This window comes from Berghia stephanieae, chromosome 4 (assembly GCF_034508935.2).
Source record: "Berghia stephanieae isolate SIO BIC M18660-M18661 chromosome 4, UCSD_Bste_1.3, whole genome shotgun sequence".
NCBI lineage: Eukaryota > Metazoa > Mollusca > Gastropoda > Nudibranchia > Aeolidiidae > Berghia > Berghia stephanieae.
In genome coordinates this window covers 41,999,507-42,014,223 of record NC_088363.1, presented here as the reverse complement: position 1 = coordinate 42,014,223, position 14,717 = coordinate 41,999,507, and the positions used below count along the sequence as shown (strand labels likewise).

Here is a 14,717-nt window from a genome sequence, read left to right as displayed (position 1 = left end):
TCAATGTACATTTCATTGAAATAATCTGACATTATTTTTTTTTTATCCAGAACTGAATAAATTTATTATAAATTATAATTGAACTTACTTGTTATCATTTTTTGGCTTGTTTGATGTTGTGTGACACTTAGTTGGGTAATGACAAATTATTGTAAGTGGTAGGTTCATAACATCCCACTATGACATGTTGAGAGGCAAATTATTGTAAGTGATTATAATCATGATAAAAGCTATACTTGTTGCATAATCATGTTAGTCATGGTTTTAAATCATTTTTAGTCCTCTCATTTATCAATTTGATGGGCAATCTATTGCCACCCTTTCATCTCTGATTTTACAAGAATAGCTAAACATTCAAAGTTAATTTTCTCAAAACAGGAAGTTTGCAGTTACAATAATATGCCTCTAGACCCGCGATATGAGTGTTGGTGGGTACTCGTAGGTACGAAAGTGCTCGATAATGATGGTTAGAGCTAATATAAAATATAAATTATGTCACTCACTTATATATGGCCAAGACGTACGTTTCTGTGGCTTTCGTCCAAGTCTTCAGTCGGCATGAGGAACATTATGCCGACTGAAGACTTGGACGAAAGCCACAGAAACGTACGTCTTGGCCATATATAAGTGAGTGACATAATTTATATTTTATATTAGCTCTAACCATCATTATCGAGCACTTTCGTACCTACGAGTACCCACCAACACTCATGAATACCAAGCTCCATACAGTTGAGCACTCTCGGTATTAGTCGCCAACACACCACTCACAACATGACAACATTGAAGAAAAAAAACCGTAGACTACTCCATGAAAAACGTCCCCAACCCAAACAAATACACTTACCTTAAAGAGCTATTAAACAAAATGGAACACTTCCTGAGACGCCTGAGATGGAAGGTGTTCCACTTCGAAAAAAACGAGGAAAATGACGACCCAACAACAAAAGAAAATTTCGGATTCAACACAGCAAACTACCCACGTCCCCACAAAGACCTAAATGCTTTCGAATACGACTTATTCGACCTAATTCCTACCATTAACTTCAAAGAATGAGAGTACACTACAACAATGTCACAACACATCAACACTAATCACCACTACACAACGGAAGCAAGAACATAAGGAGTGTAAACACCTCAAACGGAATACATTTTTTCTTCGGACATTATGCCGACTGAAGACGTGGACGAAAGCCACAGAAACGTACGTCTTGGCCATATATAAGTGAGTGACATGATTAATATTTCATATATATATATATATATATATATATATATATATATATATATATATATATATATATATATTGAATCGTGTTTGATACAAATATGGTACGAAAAGTGCTCGACATGTAGTAATGGAGCGAATTATTATTTAAAATATTTACCACAATGTTTGGGGCAGTCTACATCGATGTTTCAGGCTTAATTTGCCATCTTCAGGACTGAGTTGTTTTGTTGGCTGTTGTTGTTTCTTGAAGTGGTTCCGGTTTGAAGTTAATTAAGAGGAATTTGCGCCGATGGGGACACTTTCCGTAGATCTCATTTTTCATGTTGAGTGTGGCTTCATGAGGTTGTTTGATTATGGTATATTTTTCTTCCAGGCATAAGCTACATTGTTTTGATGTTGGTGTGTATCCTGTTGCTTTAGATAAAATTTTCCATGAAATGTTGTGGTCTATTTTGTTGTCTTTTAATTTCCAAATATGTTCGCTGAGTTTTGTGGATGTTTTTTTGTTAGTGTTTCTAAATGTTGAGGTGTGGAGGTTGTATCTTGTTTTGAAATTATTTTCTGTTAGTCCTACATATTTTTCTTGCTTTTTTGTTTTAGTTTCTGTGACTGTGGCTTGGTAAATTAAACTTGATTCTAAGCATTGTTTGTTTAGCGGGCAATGTTCTTTATTTCTGCAGTTGCATTTTCTAGTGGGTGGGTTTTGCTCTTGTCGGTGGTTTATTAATATTTTTTTGTTGTGGCTTGAAATTATTTGTTCTATGTTGCGCATACACGAGTAACTTATTTTTATGGTATTCCTGTTGATAATTTTATGTAGCTTGTGGTTTTTTGGTTTCCAAAAAACCACAAGCTACATAAAATTATCAACAGGAATACCATAAAAATAAGTTACTCGTGTATGCGCAACATAGAACAAATAATTTCAAGCCACAACAAAAAAATATTAATAAACCACCGACAAGAGCAAAACCCACCCACTAGAAAATGCAACTGCAGAAATAAAGAACATTGCCCGCTAAACAAACAATGCTTAGAATCAAGTTTAATTTACCAAGCCACAGTCACAGAAACTAAAACAAACAAGCAAGAAAAATATGTAGGACTAACAGAAAATAATTTCAAAACAAGATACAACCTCCACACCTCAACATTTAGAAACACTAACAAAAAAACATCCACAAAACTCAGCGAACATATTTGGAAATTAAAAGACAACAAAATAGACCACAACATTTCATGGAAAATTTTATCTAAAGCAACAGGATACACACCAACATCAAAACAATGTAGCTTATGCCTGGAAGAAAAATATACCATAATCAAACAACCTCATGAAGCCACACTCAACATGAAAAATGAGATCTACGGAAAGTGTCCCCATCGGCGCAAATTCCTCTTAATTAACTTCAAACCGGAACCACTTCAAGAAACAACAACAGCCAACAAAACAACTCAGTCCTGAAGATGGCAAATTAAGCCTGAAACATCGATGTAGACTGCCCCAAACATTGTGGTAAATATTTTAAATAATATATATATATATATATATATATATATATATATATATATATATATATATATATATATATATATATAGTGTAACGTTTCCACAAGCTTTCAAGACATATGATCAAAACATTCTGTAAATGAATATTTATTAGAATTTAATTTTCAATATTTGTTCCAACATCAGTAAGCATTCCACACACCAACAATTGCTTACTTTCCCACAATATGTGAAACTATTCAGCCGCTTTTAATACATAATATGGGCCCGTTTTCATGATGGCGGACTAGCGCGTAGCCTCTGACTTTAGTCAAGGACTTGAACAAATTGGATTTTACGTGAGCTGACCAAGCAAGTCCTAGACCAAAATCACTGCATCTTCGGACTAAGTTTTAGTCATTTGCTGAGGCCGGACTTCAAGCTTAGTCTGAGACAAGTTACTAGGACATAATAATATGGCGTCAACAAGATGGCAGCTATTTTTAGATTGAGAGCGCTTCGATTTGGAAGGAAAATACGTAGGTTACGAATGACAGAGGCACGATGTCTGTGACGTATTTGGGTCTTCATTCAACACATCAGATAAAAACAGTCTCTCCCAACGAACAATCCTATTTGTACTTACTTGCCCACAATGTGTGTAGCGTATCCAGCAGCTTTCAACACATCTGATAAAAATAGTCTGTCCCTTGGAACACACACTGCCTGGCTACTTAAGATGACCAAGTGCTAGATGAAACAATTCAAATAAATAGTGATGATTTTGTTATTTAAGACTTTCAGAGGCAAGCATTCTTTCTAAAAAAAATACGTAGGTACTTGAGTTTTTTATATATAGCACAATATCAGCTAAATGTTAAAGTGCTTTACAAGGGGCCCCGAACCAACATCAACAAAGAACAAGTAGGGCGTAAGGCTCTATTTATGGGGAAGAGCTAAACTATTTTTCTATGAGCTGAAGTCGCGGTCACATTGCAATAAAGTGTCAGTTTTAGAAATACTCAACATCACAATAGATCATTTTGTTCAGCTTGACCAATGGGTATATTTACAACTTCCACAAACAAATCGGTGAATTTACATCCGATTTTTTGGACAGATACAAATCACGTGCCCGATGACTCGATTGAACGAAGACCTGCATCGCCTCATACTTTTTCTACGACAAAGAAAAGCTCTTACCAGCCAGAAATTCGTGTTACTTTAGAGTATAGTCAGAATTTGAGTAATGCTGTTTCTTCCAGGCCTCAAATTTACCTCGCCCCACAGCGAGACTCGAACCTTCGGCCTTCAGGCCACAAGCCAAATTTCATAAAACTAAACCTCATAGTCTTTACAAAATCCTTGTGTAAAGAGCTTGATACATTTATCATCGGAGATTCCGTCCAGGCCAGAGGTTTTATTCCCATTGAACTCCTGCATCAACTGTAGAACTCCTTTCTTAGAGATCATAATTTTATTTTATTTTATGTTTATTTTTATCTGTTATTGAGCTTTATCCAAAATGATCTGAACAGTGACTCTTGTTTCATACAAACTTTTTCAGATCTTTGTCTTACACCAGTGCCTGCTTCATAATTTCTAAATTTGATAGTTTTATCCATTTGTTTTCACCAAAATTTAATCTGCCATTGTGCTAGCAAAACACGTTTAAACCCATGGACCTAAATGTCATTTAGGTCCATGTTTAAACTTTATTCCTCTTAAAGGTCTTTTGAATAAAAATAATTGTACTATCTATGTATTTGTTTTACTTGTTAACCAATTAACGTCCGCGATTTATTTATGTATTTATTTTTTGAAAATCACATAATAATAATATTAATATTAATAATAATAATAATAATAATAATAATAATAATAATAATAATAATAATAATAATAATAATAATAATAATAATACGACTGACTTTAACATCAACCCACGTACCTGCAATCCAAGTCTGAATGGATACACGCCCGTCATCAAGGCAGCACGTGACCTGGGGATAAACGACAAAACGCACTGCAATACTCTCACAAAATATTTGTGACCCATCGTCTCAAATGAAACTTGCAGTTATTTTATGTTCATCATGCTGGAGAATAAACAAATCACATTAATTGTTTGTTTGTTGTTTTTTATGTTTGCTTTTAAAACTTTGTTTTCTCTAGTTAAAAAAAGCAACCTTTTACTACCAATATCATTAAATTAAAAACGACACTTATACATTAGCAGTCATCAAAAGATAAAGAACTAAACAAGTAGAACTGGACAAGTGTGTATGAAAGGTGCCAAAGGTGACAAAGCAAGAACGAAAAATACAAGAAAAAAAACCATCCCAAAAAATCAGTCGACCTCGATTCCCCAGTCGAGGTCGACTGATTTTTTGGGGTGGTTTTTTTTTTTCGTGTATTTTTCTTTCTTGCTTTGTCTCCATTGGCACCTTTCATACACACTTGTCCAGTTCTTTATCTTACACCGGTGCCTGCTCCTTAATTTCTTAAATAGTGATCAAAAGTAACGCTACATTTTTGATATGTTCTCCATGGCAAGAAATAATATGCATTAAAGGAAATTGAATTTTATACCATTTTAAAGGAAATTAAATTCTGCTTACAATGGTACCAAATATATTCATTTATTACATCAATTCAATCAAAATATTGTAGTTTGAAAGTAATCATTTAATGATCTCTATTTGGAAAAAGTAGAACTGAACACAAAAAAATGCATTCAATGTATCTATCAAATTTTCCCATTCGGGTTCAAATAAGTTGCACATTTATTTTCTTCACATTCGTTGACAACAAATTCAGCTTTCTGTTGTTGACTGTTGATTTTTTAAATCTTGCTCTGACATCGAGATCTAATCTCCCTAAAGTTTCTATGACAAGATCTTTTAACACCCGAACAACACTACCATTCCAAAAGTGAATTGTGAAGAATGGACAAGGTTGCTTGGAAATTTGGAAATTGGATTCGATGCAAATAGGGTGGCTAATATTTTAAACTTATGTCAAATGATAGCTGTTGCTTAGATAAACCACACGCATTCTTTGAGTGGGTCAGTTACTGCGGCCAGCCCTGTCACCAGATACAAATCCCGTGGAACAAATTTATGCGAGCTCAAATTTAAACAAGTAAAAATCGCCCACCTTCAAGAAGTGACAACGGTGAACTTTTTACTTTTGTAACTGAAGTTTGAACCAAGATAATTACCGAAACTGTCTACAGTCTTATATTGTTGACGATGAAGGCCCTTGGTTGATACTGGAAGGTCACATAAAGGATTAATTAGTAAAACCATTTCTGCCACGTTGCGGTTTTCAGTTTTTAAACTGTACATCAATGGCGTCATACCCGACAATATTGCTGTGATTTTATGAATCCTCTAACATTCTTCTTTCAGTTGATATGTAAATACTTGTAGATTTATTTTGTATGTAAAGAGGGTCACAGGAAACAAAAATGTAATTTTACTTTTGATCATTATTTTTGAATGAATTAAGTTGACGTCGATCGGCTATTTGTTGTTGGTTTCAGGCCACCAGTTGAGTGAATAGATATCATTAAAGTCCTAACAGATTATAGTTTTGTGTGTTGATATGTTTGAATTGGCGGGCAGAACAGATGAGTAATTTACCTAAACGTATAACATCAATAAAATTCTCAAATTAATCAGAAACTTGAAAGAATGCTCATGATTTATTACACCATACGATATACAATAGGGTCCCAGATCGACGTGCACATATTTGCAGAACTGATAACCAACCAAAGACAAATCTGGGCTTAAATTCAGGTTGCAATGGAATAGATTTGGCTTTGATCTGAGAGTATTTCCATTACAACAACGAGCCCATAACAATCTGGGCTGTCAGACCTGTAAACAAATTCACGTCGTGTCAACCCAGAATGAGATTTTTTGGCAAGTTCAAAGACTTTTCAATTAATTGATGGGGTTCCTATAGCTCATTTGGTAGAGCACTCGCTTCACACGCAAAGGGATCGAGGTCCGTCCCGGGTAGTTAGATCTGTTCAATCTGGCGGACAGTAATTTGCTATAAACTATTATCATATTCAAAGGGTAGCAAGCAATTGCTATAGTCCGTTTCACGCTATAGAAACCCGAATAAACTTTGGCTCCATGAGCCAAATGGTTCTGAAGGACGACTACTCGATTGATACTTGATGTATAAACGTTTATAGATTGATACTTGAATTAAAAGTTGTCTGGAAAAACTGATTATAACAATATGTTGTTTGATTAGACCACGATAAAACACGCCGCTATCATATAATTGAATACTCACGGGGAACACAGTGGTTGGACGTAGGATTGATTGAGAATGACCCCTGACCTCGCCAGACCATCAATGTGTGGAGAGATTATTTCAGGGTTGTTAAAGCCGATATCATTCGACCCTGAAAAATAATTATCGTGATCAACAGCTGGACGAGGATGATGATGAAGACGACGACGACGACGACTATGATGATGATGATGATGATGATGATGATGATGATGTTGATGATGATGATGTTTGTCCAATGCGCCATTAACAGCTCCATTCAACTCCAGCAGTCAATTAATGCGTGACAAAATTTTCATTTTCATAAAATTTTTAATTGCATACAATACTTGTCACCAGTTAAGTGCCTCTTTTGTAGAAGAGAGCTGTGAACACGCTTTCAGAGTTTATTGAAGTTATATAGAGCAATACGAAGATAAAAAATGAACAAAATTGTGAAGTGGTAGTAGATTTCCGTGAAGTCCCAGGTTTGAGAGATTTTGACAAGATGAGTGTCATTTTTATCGATTGATGTCTGAATGAGTTTTCTGGCCAAAATTCTGATGCGTGCTTTGCTTTGTTATGTTTTTTTTTGATATTGTTTTGTTTTGTATTTTTCAGAGTACGGCAGCTTCTGTTGTTACTGCTGTCGGGGGGTTTTGGTTGAAGAGTAACTCCCATGCTTTATAATAATTAAATGTACCATCCAGGATTGAGACAATTATTTGATGCCTTGTTGCTTGGTTCTGCTTGCGGTGGATTTGATTGCGGGGTAATATGTAATGATTTATAATAATTAGATAAATGTTTACCGAAGTCATCAGCCAAGATAAAGACAATGTTTTGTACCTTGTTCCTACTCCATGGTTCTGCTTGCGGTGGATTTGATTGAGGGGTAATATGTAATGATTTATAATAATTAGATAAATGTTTACCGAAGTCATCAGCCAAGATAAAGACAATGTTTGGTGCCTTATTCCTACTCCATGGTTCTGCTTGCGGTGGTTTTGATTGATGGGCAGTTCACAATGATTTATGATAATTCAATATGAATGCCTACTCAAGCCATGATAAAGACACTGTTTAATGCCTTGTTCCTAACCCTCGGTTCTCCTTGTGGTAGATTTGTTTGAGAAGTAGTTCACAGTGATTTATAATATTAGATGCCTACTCAAGTCATCGTCCAAGATACGTAAAGACAATGTTTGATGCCTTGTTCCTACATCCTCCTTGTTAAGGAGTAATAAACAATGATTTGTGATAATCGTTGATAATTACCTATCCAAGTCATCAGCCATGATAAAGACACAGTTTGGTGCCTTGTTCCTACTCCTTGGTTCTGCTTGTGATAGTGTTGTTTAAGGGGTAATAAACAATGACTTGTGATAATCGTTGATAATTACCTATCCGAGTCATCAGCCATGATAAAGACACAGTTTGGTGCCTTGTTCCTACTACTTGGTTCTGCTTGCGGTAGTTTTGGTTGTGGGGTAATATGTAATGATTTATAATATTTTGCTTACCTAAGTCATCAACAAAAATAAAGGCAATGTTTGGTGCCTTGTTCTTACCCCATGGTTCTGCTTGCGGTAGTTTTGGTTGAGGGGTAATATGTAATGATTTATAATAATTTGCTTACCCAAGTCATCAGCCAAGATAAAGACAATGTTTGGTGCCTTTTTGCTGCTGTTTGGTTCAGATGCTGCTCTTTGTGGAAAACTCAGGAGTTGAAGGATTATGGGAATGGCGAGAAACACGCTTGCCATACTCCATGAAAGACAAAGGGGTGATGACGGGTTGGACATTTTCTGAGGAAAACATGAGATAATACTATTGTTGTGGGTTATAACAATGGTGTTCTAAGTTACTTTTAGTAACATTATTTGGTCATGACGTACCCCAAAGTTTGTTCACAAAGATAGATTAGCGTTCTTCTTTACCATATCTATATTCTTGAGAGTACCGGAGTTTGCCGTAAACTATCCGTGAACTGGGCAAATCATTTCTCTCAAGTAGAAAAATATAGAGAGTTAGAGAAACACAATCTCTTCGTAAACGTCGATAAAACCGACATTACGAAACTTGAGAAAGACGACTAAGATTTGAAAAAAAATGGACAGAAAGATAAAGGGAGTAAATGTGACTCATATACAAGGGAACAACACGCAATAAACGCCGTGTCGGCCTTTGGCCTTTTCAAGTAAACACGTATCTAATTATATAAAGTAATGTTTCAGCTACTTTTAATTGTTAATTTGGCTGCTTTTGCGTGATAAAGATATAAGCTGGGATATCTAAAGCTACGGCAACACTTTAAAAGATGGCCGCACGGCTGTGTATCGAATGCAAATCTAAATCGATGAAATAATTGAAAATAAGCCGTTTTTCTGGTCTAATATAGATAAATATTGTTTTTTTTCCTTCAGATAAATATCACTTTAGCTTCACGTGAGCACGTCAGTATAATTACTATTAATCACTGAAGTGGCCCCTGTATGTGGAATTTCAGCCGTTCTAAAAATATCCGATATCGCAATTGGTTATTTTGTTCAGCTTGACCCATGGGTAGGGCAAGGTGGGGGTATTCCACTCCCAACTTTTTCAGTTTATTGCCATAAAGAAATTGATAAGGTGAACACGCAAACGAGATCGGCCGCTTTCGCTATATCTGCATGGCCATACGCCACCGTCTTTTCTTGTAATTCATCACCATGATTAGCTAATCTCTATAGAAAAAGGAGAAAAATATGAACAGAAATCCCTACTAGATTCAGCTTTAAAGCATGGACATACATAAGTGACATCATGTAGGCCCACAATAAGGTTTATTATTCAAAGCGTATTAATAGGCTTCCAAGAATTGTGGATTATGTGCTTTTCTAAGAAAAACAATTAGTATGTTGGGGTAATTCCACAGACGCTTGGTGTGGAATAACTATTTACTTGAAATGATAGCTGGGGCCTCTCCTTGTAAAATAAAACCATTGACATGGCTATGGGAGTTGAGAACATGTCATATGACAAACTTTTAGCATTCCTCGATCTAGCTAGTCTCCAATACAAAGGAATTAGGGGAGACTTAATTCATCTTACAAGATAATACAAAATATAAATGATATAAATCCATCAATTTTGTTTACATTTTCCAAGATTACGTATACCAGAGGCGACAAATATAAAATATATATTCCAAGATTTCAGACCAAAACAAGACAGAACTCATTTATTATATGTATAGTGAAAACATGGAATGGTCTCTATTTTAACACAAAAAATGCATGTTCTTTGAATCAGTTTAAAATCTTAGTTGATAGGGAATTAAAGTCTCTGAGATTTAAGTATGACTAAAATATTTTATTCTATTTTACTAAAAAATAAATTAAAATTAATAATTGTTTAATTTCTGAATTCAATTTGATTTTGATAATTTTTATTCTATTCAATTATTTCTTTGTTTAATTTAGTTATTTATCCATTTATTTATTTACCTATTTAACTTTAAATTATCATGTGGATGATTATTCCATTACTTTCATGATTTGTAAATTTTGACAAGTAAAATTCATGACGTCTGAACCAATGTTAAATCATGATAATTTATCAGAGACTTATGTATGATTATTACGTTATTGCGTTCATGATTATTTTTGTCATTAATATTACATTGTACTTTGAACTTTGTACATTTAGGATCATTCGATCATGACCAATTTTCAATTACCAGTTTTCTATGATAGTAGTTTTCAATTTTGCATTGCCGTATTGATATATTTTTTCTTTACATTCAAAGTTGTGTAAAACCGTCTGTGAATGATACAATGCAAGCTATATGAGATTCTGTAATTATAAACTATTGTATAAGGCGTTTAAAGGATAATTCCTATATTAAGCCTTTATAAGATAGAGTAAGACATAGGATTTTGGTCAAATATTTCACAAAAAAGACACAAGGAATTCGAAACCTGTAGGGTGTGGAATTTCCATGACCTTTATGAATCAAAAATAGGAACAGCGCTTAATTAAGACATCTAGAAAGGTTTGGGGGTAAATTTTACATATCCGATGAATGATTAAGCATTTCTAGCTTGAGCTTCAAAGTTGAAAAAAATGTAACAACATTTTGCCATATTTGAAAACAACGAGTGTTGCACTTACCTTCAACGGGCTTATAAAAACTTGAAAAATTGTCAGAATTAAACAGTAGTAAAAGTGACTGCTTCTTGTGCTCAAACAGGAAATAGAAATCAAAGGCAGTTAAAACTTTGACCAGTATCCAATGGACCTTTTTGCATTCTTTCTGCGAAGAGCTTGATATAATGAATGTGGGTATGGAATTACCCCGGCTGTGGAATTCCCCCACTTTACCCTATAGATAGTATGCGCTTGGCCAAGAAACTCACAACATTGCCATCCGGAAGTATAAACGACCAACACATAAAACTCTGTGTAATCATGAACTTTTATAGTCTGGATAATACAGATAAGTGAGAATTACTGATAAACCCGGATGGCAAAAAACAATAACAAAGACCCGAGTGACGTAAACTTAATTCTATCTATTTTTACAACTTTCATAAACAAAGCGGCGTTTGCATTTATTAAGAAACATCCAATCCTTTGACAGCAAAAAATCATATGATCGATGACTCGGTTAGACGAAAACCTAAAATATATAGATCGTTTTTAGCTGAAATTGAGACTAGAGATAGTTAGAAGATGACGTCACTCAGGTCTTTGTTATTGTTTTTTGCCATCCGCGTTTATGAGTAATGCTCACTGAACTGTATTAACCTGACTATAAACGTTCATGGATACACACAGTTTTGTGTGTTGGTCCGTTATACTTCCGGATGGCAATGTTATTAGCTTCTTAGCCAAGCGCATACTATCTATAGATAGTATGCAGATGACGTCACTCAGGCCTTTGTTATTGTTTTTGCCATCCGCCTTTGTGAGTTGTTCTCACTAACCTGTATTAACCAGACTATAAAAGTTCATGGTTACACAGAGTTTGTGTGTTGGTCCGTTATACTTCCGGATGGCAATGTTGTGAACTCCTTGGCCTAGCGCATTCTATCTATAGAATATTATCTATATTATAGATAGAATGCGCTAGGCCAAGGAGTTCACAACATTGCCATCCGGAGTATAACGGACCAACACACAAACTCTGTGTAACCATGAACTTTTATAGTCTGGTTTATACAGTTTAGTGAGAACAACTCACAAACGCGGATGGCAAAAACAATAACAAAGGCTTGAGTGACTTCATCTGCATACTATCTATATAATATTTAAAATAAAACCAGAAAAGAACTATTCACGAAAATGGTTGTCAAAGACTGAGTTAGGCTGTAACTGAGTGTTCATTTTCCTCTCCGTTCCGTCTTGGACTCCTTTTGACCTTTCCTTTCAGTCGGTCTCTTGTTATATCATAGCAAAGTGAGTGCAACTCACTCGTTTTTAGTTGCCGAACCGTACGGGAATCGAACGCGTTTTATCTCGGAATCAAAATTTCTTTCAGTTTCCTACCAAAATAGTGAAACAGCTCACGAAGTTTCTTTGTTATTGTTTTTAGAACACCTGTGGATGATCCGTTCTCACTTAATAAATGTTTGAAAAGTTATATAAATGTTTTAGGTTACAAGTAGTTATTTTTGCTGGTATGTTTCATGTGCTTGTTGTGGGTAAATTACAGAGATGTGTAGATAGTATGCGCTTGGCTTAGAAGCTCACAACATTGCCATCCGGAAGTATGACGGACCGACACAAAACTATGTGTAACCTTGAACGTTTATAGTCTGGATAATACATTTAGTGAGAGTTACTCATAAACGCGGATGGCAAAAAGCAATAACAATGACCCGACTGACGTCAACTTCGATCTATCTATAGTAATATAAACATTTTTGGTTACACGTAGTTTTGTTTGCTGGTATGTTCCATGTGTTTGTTGTGAGTAAATTACAGAGATGTATAGCATCTATGACACACTAATTATTCACGAACAGGAGAGGAACATGAATGTACTCAGTTTACAGAGTACTTTACGACATACGACTGTCGTATCCAAAGGGTAGCAAGCAATTGTTATTGTCTGTTTCACGATATATAAACCGGAATAAACTGCGGCTCCACGGGCCCATAGGCTCTGTTAAAACACGTCCATAATATAATTACATTCGGTTATCAGACCTGCAAATATAATGTGCGTGTAATTAATATCTACAAACCTGAAATGGTGTAAATAAATAACTTGACTGAAATTTTGATGTCACATAATCCAATGGAAAATATCAGTCACAGACAAGCTAACTAACACAAAATCCTCTTTTCTATCTTTCTATATCTATTCTACTCAGTCAGCAATGTTACAGTTACACATTACACGTAAACTAATGACTCTGTAAAAGCAAGTCGTTTTAGATAACATTCTCTAATGATTTGTTTATCAAATCACTTCGTGACACGATCTACAAGCACTTACTATCTATCATCGTTATCCTGGTATATTATTTATTTTGGACGATTTGTCCAACAATGGGCGTAAGTTACACTTAATTGTCATCACCCGTTTATATTATTATGATGGTACGCCTTTTTTATCACTGGAATGAGTTAAAGTTAGTCATCAGTTCAAATCAACGTGCACATATTATGTGACCCATCGTTTCAAAACGGTATTATGTCGGGATGAACAAGATGCTGAAATGTCAATTTTAAGCTCAACTGGTCAAGAAAATTAAAAAGTTCTATATTTTTTCTTCAATAATACGTACATGGACTCAACCCAAGGCTGATGTTTTTGGTCATACATTCTATTCTCAGCAATTTGATCATCCCAACTTAATACCGTTTTGGGGCGGCGGCTCACATATTTGCAGGACTGATAACCGACTGCAATTTGACATTGTTGTAATAGACAATATTTTGTGTCGGTTTGAGAGTGTAATTTCCATTGCAACCATTAACTCAAAACAATTTGGGTTATCAGACCTGTATAGATAGAATGTAGTTGACGTCACTCAGGTCTTTGTTATTGTTTTTTTGCCATCCACGTTTATGAGTAATTCTCACTAAACTGTATTATCCAGACTATAAGAGAACATGGTTACAGAGAGTTTTGTGTGTTGGTCCGTTATACTTTCGGATGGCAATGTCATGAGTTTCTTAGCCAAGCGCATACTATCTATAGATCGAATGAAGCTGACGTCACTTAATTCTTTGTAATTGTTTTGTGCCATCCATGTTTCTGATTAATTCTCAATCAACTGTATTAACCAGACTATAAACGTTCAAGGTTACACGGAGTTTTGTGGGTTGGTCCATTCTATTTCCGGATGGCAATGTGGTGAGTTTCGTTGGCAAGCGCACACTATCTATATAAATGCACCTCGATTTAGGTCCTTTCATAGCTATCTAAATCAAATATATGTAGATGGAAACTTGGGAACAGTGATGCCTGCCGGAAATGTCAGGTAGCTCCAGAGAGACCAGCAATCACATCATCCTCATCTGTCCAGTAACTAAAGGTGGCTATGAAACAGTTCTTAGGGCGGGTGCAATCGAGATTTTTTCCTAACACCACCCCTCTCCCTGTCCAACCAACAGTAAGTGCGTTGCTGGATCAGTCATATCTGGGGTGGAAAGTACATTGGAACCTCCGTATAACAGGTCCGGATGAAACAGGCATCCGGT

At 35.3% G+C, this 14,717-nt stretch overlaps 1 protein-coding gene across 2 annotated transcripts in view; it reads right to left on the bottom strand.

The window, feature by feature from the left end:
* The window catches only part of LOC144970600 (arylsulfatase B-like), a 31,749-nt gene extending 18,305 nt beyond the window's left edge, over window positions 1-13,444 (bottom strand). Inside the window, exons 1-5 of one of the 2 annotated variants that reach the window (XM_078910391.1) lie at window positions 13,253-13,444; window positions 8,659-8,827; window positions 7,041-7,152; window positions 4,675-4,726; window positions 3,370-3,473 (exon numbers count right to left, since the gene is read on the bottom strand). In XM_078910391.1, coding sequence (XP_078766517.1) covers window positions 3,370-3,473; window positions 4,675-4,726; window positions 7,041-7,152; window positions 8,659-8,824 — 434 coding nt within the window. In that variant the 5' untranslated portion in view covers window positions 8,825-8,827; window positions 13,253-13,444. Of the gene's footprint in view, window positions 1-3,369; window positions 3,474-4,674; window positions 4,727-7,040; window positions 7,153-8,658; window positions 8,828-11,174; window positions 11,310-13,252 lie in introns of those variants that run through there. The other variant, XM_078910392.1, reaches the window with a different exon arrangement.
* Window positions 13,445-14,717: the final 1,273 nt, after the last annotated feature.